Genomic DNA, 13,553 nt, shown 5'->3' on the forward strand with positions numbered 1-13,553 from the left:
GCACCAGCGATGCCGATCCCGCGGGGAAGTCACCCCCGCCAGCCACCACCTCCGCACGCCTTCCCGCTCTACCTTCGGCACAAGTATACACAAACCGGCCGCAACGACGCGGAACCCTCACGCTGCACCTCAACACAGTGTGATTGCGACTTCTTACCTCTCTTAGTAGATTAGTACCTACCCATACCATCAGCGCCCGCCCCTCCATACATGCTAGGTATGACGTGCATGCCCGCCCCCGCGCTGCTGCTGCTGCACGACGACCAGGTCCCCGCCGATCCTTCCCACCCCGGGCTCCCCTCACGTCTCCAAGCTCGGGACGCCCCGTCCCCGGCACGCACCACGCCCCAGCCGACCTGCCCTCTCCGCAAGCAGTTGCGTACCCACGCGCCGCTGTTATTGCCCCTCGCCGCGCTCGTAGAAGCACGCTTGCGCATGCGTGCGAAGCCCACTTGTACGTATGTACTCTATGTACCTGTGGAACGCACGAGTGCATTCGTGTGCGCTACGCTACATACCTAGCTGCCGCGCTGTTTGCTGCGTGCGTACAGCCAGCGCGCGTCGCCCTGCCCATCCTAACCCCACGCGTCCTCCCACAATGCCGTTCCCCCGCCGCGACTGGGACCATGGATACGTGGCTCTCGTTCTCTGCTGCATGTGTTGCGCTCACATGCTGCGTTGGGTAGGTTTCCCAGATCTCAGCTCCCGGTTTCCGGCTTCCGGCTTCCGGAGCAGGAGAACAGGGCGCAGTGGCTAGCTGCGCGTAGTTCGCATTACATTACTGTGCGGGTGGTGGTGATGGCGTTGCCTACCTAGTGAGCTGCACGCGTCTCACATGCCATGTCATCCCCCACCAATTGTGCTTCTCAGCACTAATGCCCGTGCTCCAGGACGGCGTCCGTAAGTTCGCGTTCGTGCCCGCATCCGTACCAGCTCATCCTCGTCACTACATCAAAACATCATACCCAGCCCCTCGCCTGCACCACCGCTACCGCCACCGCTACCACCACTCCCGCTGCTTCCCGCCCCTCCATTCATGTCAAACTGGCCAACGTCCCACACGCCGCCCACCTCAAGCGGCAGGAAGCCGCCCCATAGCGCATCCTGGTCCAGGCCCTGCCCATTGTACCCATTTACTGCAAACTCTCCGACCGCGCTCAGATCTGTCCAGCTAAAGTCGCCGATCTGCTCTACGCCCGCGGGGGCGTTCCCGCTATGGCCACCGCCAGCAAGTGGGCTGCTGTTATCAGGGACGCCGTATTCCCTACCGCCGGTGCTGCCGACCTGAGACGAGGCGGAAGGCGTGGCGTGCGAGACAGGCGCCGTGGCAGGGTTGAAGGCCGCACCGACGCGGCCGGAGCGCGAGGCCGCAGCACCAGCCCTGAGCGCCGCGCCACCAATACTGCTGCTGTCGGCTTTCATCCACAGCAGCCGCAGTAGCTGACTGTACCGCGATCCGAGGTGCGTGCCGCCGACCGCGCTGCGCTGTAGCCGCTCGACCGTCTCGCCTACCATGCGGCGCACGCCGCGCTCTTCCTCCGCGCCCACGACGCCCACGCACTTGGCACGGAACAGGAACACCCCCGCGTACACGAGGTACAGGTAGAAGCGCAATGGCATAAAGCGCAAAGCCTTCTCCGGGTCGACGAAGTTGTTGGCGGTCGTGAGAATTGCTTTGGCAGCGTCGAGACCTTCGTAGATGAAGCGCGCATCGCCAACCGCGCCGACATTGTTGTAGAAGACGCGGGATGGCGACTGCGGGAACGCGGGGCTCGTGGTTGTGGAAGCGGGATTTTCGGACGTATTGAGCGATGCCTGTACGCGTCGAACGGTGGCCTGGAAGGCAAAAGCGTTGACATATAAGCGCAGGTAGTCGTAGCTCATCAGCAGCATGGCTTTGAGGTGAGGCGAGCACGTCAGTGTGCCCCAAACGGCTTTCCAGCCGTATGTTGCGGCGCGGAAGTCGTCGATGAATTTGATGTAGCTTCCGGATAGATGCGAGCGGAAGCTGGTTCCAACATTGGAATACAGCACGTCGTGTACGTTGCTAAACAACGATGTCAATTCCAACGTGGCTTGGAAGATGCTGGCGTAATCTTCGTCATTCGGGTTTTTGGGGAGCAAGGACGGATAGTTTTCTCGTCGGAGGGTGGTCAAGGGGCCCGGTCTGGAAACTGTTAGGATGTTCAAAGGAGGTATATGTTTTGGTAAGTGTCTTACCCTCTTGACCAAAATGCTTTGCCGATACGGATAGATATTTGCCTGTCAGCTATATAACACGCTGCAAAGCAACATCAGTACGTGGTTTGCTTATGGAGTATCGCAGAGAAAATAGATATGGATAAGGAGCGAAGAACAGCGGGCTTGAGTGAAGCACTCACCTGTCCACACCAACAGCTTCCTACTAAATTGCGGATCTTTACCATCATCATCAACTTTGAAAGAGTATTTCTCAAGCCCCAGATAATAGGCAAGCCGAAGTGCTACTCCACTCGAGTTCCATGCCTCACGGTCTTCCTCCCCTTTGCCTACCTTTCCGGAGTGTGCCCTTTGCGTATATGGGGTCCACTCCGCAAGCAGAAGCAAAGCCTCGACGGCTTCAACGTCACCAGGCCCGCCAGCAGCCAGATCGGCGACCAAACTTTTCATGTGTGCGGAACAAACCTCATATGTGTGGGTTTCTTCAATGAGATCTTTCGATGCAATAACCAAAATGGCCGTGAGTAGGTGTGGTTCCCGCTGCGCCGTTTCATACAGCCTTGTGGTATCAAACGTTTGAGGCGGCACCAGCGGGAAGTATGGATGATAATAGGTTTTGTAGCGTTGCAGCAGCTGAAATACCTGTCCCCATGTGAGCTTGCCTTCTGCCAACAGCCGGTACGAGGTGTGCAGCCGTTCTGGGTTACCCGGCTGTGCAAAGCTCGACCGGTGCTGCGCATTTGCCGGTGTTCCCTCTTCGGCGACACGGGCCAGAATCCCCAGCGCGTCGGAAGGATTCTGCAAGTTTGCAAACTCCATCGACGGGGACCCTGCGGTCTGCTGTGCCGGTTCCACGGGGTGTGGGCGTGCATTGCTGGGTTCAAGACCGCTGAAGTTGAGACGGCTCTCTACCGGCGAAGTGGCAGTTGCCGTACCCATATTACCAAGCCCATGGAAAGAAACATTATCACCGCCCACGCCAACAGAGGAAAAGGGCCCGGATGGCGTTTGAGCGCTGCCACTGGGGGCGATGTTGCTGGGTGCATTGTCGGGAAGGGTTTTCCTTCTCACGCGCCTACCACCTCTGTTTGACCCACCCAGTACACACTCGAGACTCTCGCGCTTGCAACGGGCGCACGGGAGCTTGGCTCGGCCGTTTTCATAGTCGCTGTTGGGTGGTTAGCCTGGGTGGTGATGGTAATGGTGCGACATGCGCCAACACGTCGCGAAAAGTGCGACGTCAGACTAAGTGATGAAACACAGCGCAGACAAGCAGCAAGGAAAGTAAACGGTCTCTCTTGTCTAACCGCGGCTAAGAGAAAAATGCAGGGACGAAACAGATGAAACAACAAAAAGCAAACATGAAGTCTGATGAAAATGCATCGGCTTTTGCCCTCTCGCCCGCCATCAATCCCCGAAATGCGACGACGTGCGGGGATCACTCACAGGTGGCACCTGGACTTGCGCTTCCTGCACAGGATACATGCCTGGTTGACACGCTTGTTCTTTGGGTCATCCGGAACACTCTTTGTCGGCGATGCAGGTTGGGCGGGCTGCTGCGGTGGAGGCGCTGCCATGTCCATTTTGGCTGGGTGTGGGGTGATTGACTGGAGGAGCAGACGCCGAACACGAGAGTCGGGAAATGAGGCGGAGACGGGCTCGAGTTGCCGAAAGCCGAAGACCCTGGCCGGGGTACCCCGCAAACAGTTTCCCAACTATCACTATTATCTCTCTCTCTCTCTTCTTCCTCGGCTTACAAGCAAAGAACCTCCCTGCTCTTCTCCTACACCGAAGCCCCCGCCAATGCCAGCCGACAACGAACTCAATGGCCGCCTGGCCTTGATTACCGGAGCATCAGGAGGGTATTCCTCCGCTTTACAACTCGAGCAATCTTGACGGTTCCTAAGTTGAATCTCAGTATTGGCGGCGCATGCGCCAGGAAATTGGTCTCCTACGGTTGCGATCTCGCCCTTACCTACTCCAGCAACAAGCAATCCGTGGATGATCTCGTAATTCAACTCCGTAAAGACTACGACTGCGGAATCCTGCGCATCACAACGCATCAATGCGATTTGTCCGACGCAACTGCTACGCTATCTCTCTGCAATGATGTCCGCCGAGTACACTCCAAGCCAGTATCTATATTGATCAGCAATGCCGGCCGAGGCAAAAGATACCCACAGATATGGGATATTCCTGTAGATGAGTTCGACTTGACAATCGCTACGAACCTGCGAGCCTCTTTCCTTCTTGTCAAGGGCACAGTCGAGGACATGAAGGCTCAACACTGGGGGCGCATTGTCTTTATTTCTAGCATTGCGGCCTACGGAGCAGGCGTAAACGGGGCACACTATGCTGCCAGCAAGGGCGGACAAGTGGGCATGATGAAGAACCTGAGCACCCGCTTGGCTGAGTTCGGCATAACGGTTAATGATGTTGCGCCGGCGATGATAGGGGATACAGGAATGATCCCTACCGCAGATACTATACCGGGTATCGTAGATACGATCCCGGTTGGCAGACTGGGTGCGCCTGATGAGGTTGCAAATGCGGTGGAAATGTTCTGCAAAACGGGCTACTGTACAGGGCAAAGTGTGGTTGTTGCAGGCGGTTTGAATCATAAGTAGGAGACGAACGCTATGGTTTATACGGTAATCGGTTTCCAAAAAGCTATCAGAGACCCTCCTTCCTCTACAGGGTTACACGTATAATTCCCGCCGATTTTGCCGGAAGAGTTCAGATTGGAGAACATTGGCTACAGAGAGAAACATCTGATGCTAAGAACTTTTTAGAGATCGTCCTCGCCATCTACGAGACAGACCCTGAATTACGAAGATCAAGATCTCTGGGCAAAGTTTATTCACAGGGGCAGAGAGGCAGTCCACATATTTCAGTATGACCCCTCTTGCCTAATCGGGAAAAAGATCACAGCAATCATTCCCGGCCAAACATTGTTCTCCGTGGCATCGCTCCCAATTTCTCCGGAAAATAAATTCTCATCGAAAGACGCATCACTCGGTCTCCAGTGGCCGTGGGGCGAGGCAAATGAAAGTCAGACGGGAGCGCCAGTTTTGCTTCGGCCTTTGAGCTCGGCTTTGGCTTTGGGGCGCCCCACCAGACGTCATCCTTGCCCCGCGCTTGAGTTCCCGCCGTGAACCCCCGCAAGGGAACTACGCCAACGCGTCGGGACTTTAAAAAGGACGGCTCGCCCAGAAAAATCACGGCCACGAGCGCAGATACCCCTTTCAAATCCACATTTCGTCTTTAATCGCTATCATGTCCTCTTCCGGCAAACAGGCGCTTCTCATCGGCGACATCACGCACGCGCGCAAGGAATGGGAAGAATGCGGATCATTCATCGGACTGCAGGTATGGTGAAGACTGGCTTCCTCTGGAATCAATCGGTTGGCAAATGCTGAGATCGAGTACAGGAATTTCCTAGTGGGACCAGAGATGAATTCCTGTCCAACTGCAAAAACGGGAAGTACGACAATGTGCAGGTCATTTACCGCAGCAACGATTCGACAAAGGTGCGTTAAAAGCATCATTTAAAATGGCGGGAACACTTCTCGCCCGTACACCAGCGTCCACTGACAAGCCTTCCAGCACACCGGCCCCTTCAATGCCGGGCTCATCTCCGCACTCCCCAGCAGCCTGAAATACATATGCCACAACGGCGCCGGATACGACAATATCGACGTGGGAGCATGTACATCGCGCGGGATCAACGTTGCAAACACGCCCACAGCCGTTAATGACGCCACGGCTGACGTCGCGCTGTTCCTGATGCTGGGCGCGTTGCGGCGCGTGACGATCCCCTTCACGGCAGTTCGGCAGGGCCAGTGGCGCGGCTCGCGTTTCACTCTCGGACACGACCCTCGCTGCCTCACGCTCGGTATCCTGGGCATGGGTGGAATTGGGCGTGCGGTCGCGGTGCGTGCTGCCGCCTTTGGCATGCGTGTGCAGTACCACAACCGGTCGCGGCTGGATGAGGAGACAGAGGCGCAGGCAGGCCGCGCCAAGTATGTCTCCTTCGAAGACCTGTTGAAGACATCGGACGTTATCAGCTTGAACCTTGGCTTGAGCGAGAAAACGAGGCATATTATTGGCAAGGATGAGTTTGCTAAGATGAAGGACGGCGTCGTGATTGTGAACACGGCAAGAGGTCCGGTCATGGATGAAGCGGCACTGGTCGAGGCTCTCGGCAATGGAAAGGTGTGGAGTGCGGGCTTGGATGTGTATGAAGAGGAGCCAAAGATTCATCCCGGGTTGCTGGACAACGAGAATGTGGTGCTACTGCCACATATCGGTACTGCGACGCTAGAGACGCAAGTAAGTCTTATCTCCTGTTTTAGAACGATTCATCGAGCAGCGCTAATGTATGATGTGTACAGCGCGATATGGAACTTCTGGTGCTGGAGAACTTGAAGCAAGCAGTTCAACAGGGTACACTGAAAACGCAGGTGCCAGAGCAGCGGAAGTAATGCAAAGGCTCCACAGGATCTGAATCTCATACATCATGGTATAGAAGGGTATACCAACCCTTCAATTCCCAACGGAAGGACTGCGTCAGTCATTGGTATTATCCACGACCGTCTTCGGCATAGACTGGCAAAGGGTAGAGTCAACGGATGGGAACTGTATATTCATATAAATTAATATGTTAAACTGTAAGATCTTCTCAATAATTGGAGACTAGTCTTTTGTAACTTTACATATACTTTTCTATCATCTGTTGCCATCATCCCAAAAATTCGTGTTGACTGAAGTTTTTCTAAAAAGATGTACCATGAAACAAGAGTGTGGTCTACTCTAAGCAGAAAGCATCACAGAAATTGTTCAACAAGTTCCAATCTGCCAACCAACCCACTCCAAGTTGGTAGCAGCACTTAACCCGTCTTTACATCCTCCCTGACAAGGCTAGCACGCGGCAAGATACCCGCGTTCTCAAACGACCTAAAAGTGTCAATCCAGCAGTCATACGTGTTATCCATGCGGGACCAGCCCATCTTCCTCGCCTTGGCTACAGAGCCAATGGTAAGCCACGACTTGCCCATTGCCCAATTGAAGAAATTCCAAGTGCCCCAATCGAACGCCTCGACCTTACCACCATACTTCTGCACAATCTTCTCCCATACGGGACGCTTGCCTTCCGCCCACTTAGCCATATCAAACTCATTGGCCATCGTCTGCGCGCGCTCCTTCGTCTTCTCGAACTTCGGCTCAGGCACCTATACTCGGTCGTCAGCAACACGGTTCCACCTTTCTTCTTCATATACTCTATCAGTCTCGCAAGCAGGGCAGCTTACCTCAAGCCCGAAGTACCGCGCGATTTCCGGCCAGAAGAAGCGCCACACGAAGACGTCGCCGTTGCAGTGGTTGAATGCCTCGTCTCGGCAGTGCTCTTGCGTCGTCGCCCAGACGCTGAGATCCGCGATGCTGGGCGCGTAGGAGCTGTCGTCGATGGAATCGTAGAAGAATTGGTTGCCGGGGAACATGCCGCTCTCGCCGAGCTCGCAGCAGATGAGGAAGTAGAGGGCGATGGTTAGGGCTTCGGACATGCCGTTTGCTGTGCAGGTAAAAAAGGTGGTTAGGTCTTTTCTTTCGTGATTGCATTTGGGGGTTTGGTGCAGGCCTTGGCTTACAGTGCGGCGTGAAGCCGATGATACCGTTGGGGCGGATGATGTTGTACGACCACTGGTTGCGCCGCTTTTGCACTGAGAACATGTGGTCTTCTTGGTTGTAGTAGAAGTTCTCGCCTCCGTCTTCGTAGCGGGGGATCTCTTCGTCGATTGGCACCTTCGTCGGTCCAAGGTGGGCTCCATAATGCTGCACAACGACATATATGAGCTTAAGAATGATGATCAGTATGGATTGTATCCTACCTTTCCACCTGTTTGCAAGCACACACGCTGGAGCTTTGGGCAAACCTCATCAATGATGTCGATGAAGTTCTTGAATAAGGGAACGTTATTGTCCTTGAGCTTCTTGAAGTCGTCATCGTGCACATAAGACGTATAGTAGGCGTGTGTAACATCGGTGCAGACGGGCCTGAGTTTATTTTCCACCTCTTCGCGCGGCGCCAGGAAATCGACCGCAACGAACTCGATGCGCGGATCGATCCAGTAATTGGGCAACTGCCGACGAGAAGAGATGACGATCTTGCGCCTAATGGTTGTGGAGATCAGTCGATCATTCTTCGGGCGTACAAGATATCGAGCAATCTAGAAAAGGAGGTTGTACCATTCCGACTTGGGAGTGCGAATCAAATGCTCCACGATAGCATGTCCAGAGATGCCATTGGCGCCGCTGACGAAAGCAACTTTGGCGGTGTCGGGGACGTAGAGAGACATGATGCTCGCTTAGGAAGTTCGAACTGCCTGAACAGGAAATTTGTCGGTTCGCGGTCGGGTAAGCAAATAGATGTCTGGTAGCATCTGGACACTCATTTAAACACACAGTTTGACGCGGAAATAGGAGATATCAGCAGCCGAAACCGGTGCCGCTGACTCGTCATATGTGGGCCGAAAGCCGGGATTATAGCCGACCTTGTATATCCGATGGCAGATGTTTATTGTGAATTGAAAGACATTGAAACTGAAAAACAGCTAGACCTGTAGCTATAGGTGAACAAACCCATGAGGTACCGAATTAATATCAGCTTGTCGTGGAGCTGAGTTTGCAGTGGTCTCTAGCCTATATGTGCATGTGGATTAACATTATCCAGTCAGAACCAGTTGATTAAATGTTTGACCAACCAGACCTCTCAAAGATGTTCCGAGAATACAAGTGATTCTGTGTCTCTTTGTCTTCTTACTTTTGTTCAGTGATGGCTTTCGTCGTGCTGTGATTACCAATTCGGATATACGGAAATAGCCCTCGGCAGCCTTGAGGAATGAATAGATCCACGCCTCCAGCATAAACAACGCACCCAATGCTGATTATACTGCTTGATAATGCACGCTTGATCAGTGTTGGTATCACTGTGGCGAGTGGCGCCTAAAAAGAGACTTTGTTCCTGCTGGGGGCTGCATAAAAGGGCCACCACAGGGAACTGGGCCAATCTGAGAGACATTACGGATACAATGCAAAACTGCGTCAGAAGCAGATCTTTCTCTGTGATACCTCTCTAGTATCCTGTTTTGCTGTCTTACCTTCCAATGATATCGCATCCTGAACATGAACTTTGCATAGCAGGAGAGGAAAAACTCAATTTGAATTGAAGGGTAACGTTGTATCAATATCTCCAATGTCCTATCGCACAACCATCTTCTCAGGACTTCGAGTTTTTATTGCTTTTACAGTCATGGAGAGCCTGAACCCAGACATTTTCCCAAAAGAACCAACCTTTTCAGGCCCGCTGGAAGTATCGGAACAATCTGATGGTGTTTGAGGAAACAGTCTTTCCGTCGGCTGTGACAATCCTGGTGGTTCAGGCAATATACCCGGCTGATGCTCCTCCGTCTTATCAGCCGATTGCATATCTTTTGTCTCCGTATGTTCTTGCTCAGTAGTAGAGTCGTCGACTGTTTCAGGAAGCCTATAGACAGGACACTTTCCCTTCTCGTACAGCTCTGAACCATACCGATCGTTAATGTCAGAATTTACGGAAGTGCTTTCGTCTTTGAATGTCGAATTCCAATTCTGTGAAGAGTTGCTTTGTTCCCAATCAGGAAAGGTTCTCTCGAGTCCAACTGGAGAGTTTTCCAGTACGAGTGATACTCTAGGAGGTGCAGTAGCCTCACTACCTTCCGCCACTGGTGACGAAGGCTCGCTATCAGAAACTGTACATTGGTCTTCTTCTGGTTCTTCTGGTATGCCAAAAGTTTCCCCCGGTCCGAGGCTGATATTTGGCTGACTGTATAGAGTGGTTTCGCATGGCTGTTGGGCTAATGCCAATTCAGAGAGAAGGTTTCCGTCCCGTCCGAAGATTACTGCACCTTCATCCTGTAGCAGCCCTGGTGGAACAACCCTTCCAACGCTGACTGGGCCTACTATTTGTTGCAAGCGGTTGCATGAGCAACGGTACGAGTTTGGGGTTTTGCAAGGCTCGAACAAGATCGAGCTGCCTCGATGCCACTGCAAGTGGGTATATGTCAAGAACTCCTTACTCAAACGACAGCCAGCAACATCGTAGAGGTCTTGCAGTGACTTGACACTGGCCGCAAGATAGTCTCGAGACTTTGGCACACTTTGCCAGTAGTGGCAAAGTCCTCGAATTTCAGGTGTAGGTCTGATAATGTCCTCAAACCCACTGGCGAAGAGTACAAGAGCATCAATATCTCTGACAAGGTTTGTCCAACCGCTGCTGGACTTCTGGATGTATGCGTGCTTCCGATGAAATGGCGATCGCTCCTCTGAAATGGCTTTGAATTCGAAACCTTGAATGACATCTCGAGTGGTGCCTCTGATCGGTGCCCCTCGTGTGCAATCGCTTTGCACGTTTTGGTCCAAAAGGAACTCAAGCAAAGACCATATGTTCAGAACTAAGTCTTTGAAGGTATATTCCTCATCATCTGAGAGTTGATTTTTGGCATTTTGTAATAGGATCTCACGAGCAGATCCGTGAGATGTGGTCGCTGAGAAGAGCTTGACCCTCTTTCCACGGAACTCATATGGTTCTAACCAATGCCGGTGCTGTGCAAGATGGAGGATGACATTTGCTGCGGGAACAAGCCAAGCTCTTCGCTCAAATGTGTCGTATAAGACAACAGGCGTCTTCTCGGCCGCTGAGATGATGTTCTTGTAGGGCCCGTTCCTCTGGAAGTGGCATTTGCCATCCTTAGCTCCCAGGGCAAAATCGGCTTGTCCTACTCCAAATTGCTGGAATCCCAAGGTTGCACCAGTAAAATTTATCCTTTAGTGTTGATCGGCATTATCAGCTCCGGAATAGTCGATGTTGTCATAGCTGGCCGTCTCACTCCCGAGAAGTATACTTGCGCTGCTACACCAGCCAACAATAGCTCGAGTGGTGCGTATTGCATCCAATCCGACCACATCTCTCATAAGACGATCTTTACAACGACGAAGACCATCTTGATATGATAGGCGTATGTCAGGGCTCTCATTAGTTATGAGGTGCCACTGGATAGTCCTATCGTTCTTTGCGACAGGAACTAGGAGCGAGGAAAACCCCTTCATGACAACACCACCATTGTACTCAACAGCATGTTGGATGCCCAATATGCCAGCAATGGTATCTACTGATACTTCCAACCCTATCTCACCTTGTCGTGGAGGGATTGGGAATCCGGCTGCGATGACAGCGTTTCCGAACAACGGCAGCCAGCAACAGTTTTCATCCGGGCGTAGTGGTTTTGTATCGAACCATATAGCAAACACTGAAGAACGTTCAAAGTAGGCGATAGAACTTTCGGCATAATGGATTTGTTCCTCTGGTCCAGAAGCTCCTAGCGCTGCTCCGAGCCAGCAAAATTGCTGAGCTATCTCAACGAGTCTTGCTTTTGATCCACAAGCGGTTACCATACGATGGTGAAGTCCATCAGGTGAGGAATCCAAAGGTAGCCTGACATAAACTTCAACATCATCTTGTCGGACAGTTGCATGGTACGGGGTTTTGGGTGCGGACTTGTTGTTGGCCATTTTTAATGCCTCTTCTAAAGCGGCTAACAGGATTGGTCCACTCGAGGGCCAGACGGTCCGGATGTAGTCCTGACAAGTGGTTGCATGAGCGCAAATGGCAGATCCAGTCAGAGTTACTACTTTTCCAAGTAAGGTTCTGATCGAGCCATATTGAGAGTCCATGAACTTTAAGGGATCCCAGTCGACACTGAACGATGTACGGTGATGGCATTTGAAGCGAGCTCCGTCAGTCTCTTTAGTCGATTCGAAAGGATCGGGAGATCCCTCAGAGACAGAACAACTTAGGCAATTGCTCGAATCGCTCGCCAGCCCACGACAAACTACACGGTCTATGTTTTGCATCTGAGATTGACCATCGTAGAAGAAGCGCCGTCGTAAATCAGCAACCATATCCTTGAAACGTATCTCAGAGACGAGATAATCTTTAATGACATCAGGATTTGCAAGATGGCTTTTGTCGGCATATCCATTATGATCCACGGATTCCGTTATGCCAGCCGATTGTTCGTCAAGTGGCCCCGATCTCATGACCAACAAGAGTTTTCTGCCGAGTTCTTGAAAGCAGCAAGGCTTGATTTTTGGTTCCTCAGATCGTGTGCGAGCATTGGCAATGAATATTTGAGCAATCTTATAGCGGAAGTTTCTCATGAGCCACATAACACCAATCATTGTCTCGAAGCGGTAGTACATATCGTCTACTATCGAACTGTCGACACCGTTAATCACCGGCTTTGGAGATGATACTCATATTTGGCTTCGACTCACGATGAATAAAGCAAACTCATTTGAAGTCTTCTTGCGTTGTAGTAAAGTTTATCCGAGTATTTCAACTGTGCATTTTCAAGGCACCTTTCGATTGTTCCAGGTCCATGACGAGACAATGCGTGCCCTATCCAACCCTGAGCACCAGAATCTTTGATTAGGAGGTTTCCGAAGGATGTAGTTGCTTCCTCCAAGATGTCGTTGGAAAAACTGACAGAGCTATCGCTGAAACCTGAGGGGTAAACAAAGCTAGTGCCTGTACCCTCAGTGTTGTGATACTTTGAAAAATGATTTAATTGGTTGAACCAATAATCGAAATCCACGGCGCAGATCTCTTTTGTTTTCAAGTGAACGGTGGTTTCTCTGTCCAGGTTCATGTACGTTGTTGGGAGGTAGCTTCGGGTGTTCGTTCCGGTGATTGTTGCACGATGGCTGACTGGCTGTTCAGTCATAGGATTGTGTCCACGTTTCCCGGGGAGAGGTGTTATTTTGGGTGATAGTGGTGCTGGTATCAATGAAGTTAGCCAAATAAGCTGGAGTGTTGTAAAAATTTAAACATATACGTTCAATATCGCTTGGTGCAAAGTTTGTTTCTTCATGATTTTTATTTCGATTTTTGTTTCGAGACAATGGAGTTACGTGAAGCTTTGAAGGTATCTCGGTCAGATCCTTGAAAAGGCGTCCAAGGCCCATCATGAAGGTTGTCGCATGACGTTTGTTGGATGAATTGTAAAAGTCTCAATCTCAAAAGGCGGACTGCTAAACTTGATGAACAAGATTACTTGCGTACGAATGCAAGACTGGATGATCACAGAATGGTTGAAGGACGATAATATTTGAAAACTCACTTCGATCTTTGAAGCGCGATGGCGGACGACGCCCTTTATCGCACAGAGTTTTGCACAGCCCCAAGCCATGCATTCACTTTTCGTCGGGCTGGCTGCGTCTTGCCACTCCTTGAAATTCTGCCTCGCCAAACATGCGTCCGA

At 51.9% G+C, this 13,553-nt stretch overlaps 5 protein-coding genes across 5 annotated transcripts; 2 read left to right on the top strand and 3 right to left on the bottom strand.

Annotated features, from left to right (window-relative positions):
* Positions 1 to 951: 951 nt before the first annotated feature.
* Positions 952 to 3,776, bottom strand: K452DRAFT_233226 (uncharacterized protein; the record flags this gene model as incomplete). The annotated part of the gene is made up of 4 exons (XM_033537289.1): positions 952 to 2,167; positions 2,221 to 2,281; positions 2,382 to 3,367; positions 3,646 to 3,776. The coding sequence occupies 4 exons, from the start codon at positions 3,774 to 3,776 to the stop codon at positions 952 to 954; spliced, it is 2,394 nt and encodes a 797-aa protein (XP_033394719.1).
* Positions 3,777 to 4,002: 226 nt separating this feature from the next.
* On the top strand, positions 4,003 to 4,883 carry K452DRAFT_320650 (uncharacterized protein; the record flags this gene model as incomplete). The annotated part of the gene is made up of 2 exons (XM_033544342.1): positions 4,003 to 4,061; positions 4,118 to 4,883. The coding sequence occupies 2 exons, from the start codon at positions 4,003 to 4,005 to the stop codon at positions 4,824 to 4,826; spliced, it is 768 nt and encodes a 255-aa protein (XP_033394720.1). The 3' UTR covers positions 4,827 to 4,883.
* A 592-nt stretch (positions 4,884 to 5,475) lies between these two features.
* K452DRAFT_300590 (uncharacterized protein) lies at positions 5,476 to 6,683 on the top strand (the record flags this gene model as incomplete). The annotated part of the gene is made up of 4 exons (XM_033542346.1): positions 5,476 to 5,568; positions 5,631 to 5,729; positions 5,806 to 6,531; positions 6,594 to 6,683. 4 exons carry the CDS (start codon positions 5,476 to 5,478, stop codon positions 6,681 to 6,683), a joined length of 1,008 nt encoding a protein of 335 aa, XP_033394721.1.
* Positions 6,684 to 7,088: 405 nt separating this feature from the next.
* K452DRAFT_275951 (uncharacterized protein) lies at positions 7,089 to 8,552 on the bottom strand (the record flags this gene model as incomplete). Its single annotated transcript, XM_033539260.1, has 5 exons — positions 7,089 to 7,430; positions 7,509 to 7,768; positions 7,845 to 8,028; positions 8,085 to 8,367; positions 8,443 to 8,552. 5 exons carry the CDS (start codon positions 8,550 to 8,552, stop codon positions 7,089 to 7,091), a joined length of 1,179 nt encoding a protein of 392 aa, XP_033394722.1.
* A 901-nt stretch (positions 8,553 to 9,453) lies between these two features.
* On the bottom strand, positions 9,454 to 13,257 carry K452DRAFT_310970 (uncharacterized protein; the record flags this gene model as incomplete). Its single annotated transcript, XM_033543377.1, has 4 exons — positions 9,454 to 11,056; positions 11,150 to 12,508; positions 12,568 to 13,069; positions 13,128 to 13,257. 4 exons carry the CDS (start codon positions 13,255 to 13,257, stop codon positions 9,454 to 9,456), a joined length of 3,594 nt encoding a protein of 1,197 aa, XP_033394723.1.
* Between the last annotated feature and the right edge of the window lie 296 nt (positions 13,258 to 13,553).

Source organism: Aplosporella prunicola (genome assembly GCF_010093885.1).
Source record: "Aplosporella prunicola CBS 121167 unplaced genomic scaffold K452scaffold_21, whole genome shotgun sequence".
NCBI classification, from domain to species: Eukaryota; Fungi; Ascomycota; class Dothideomycetes; order Botryosphaeriales; family Aplosporellaceae; genus Aplosporella; species Aplosporella prunicola.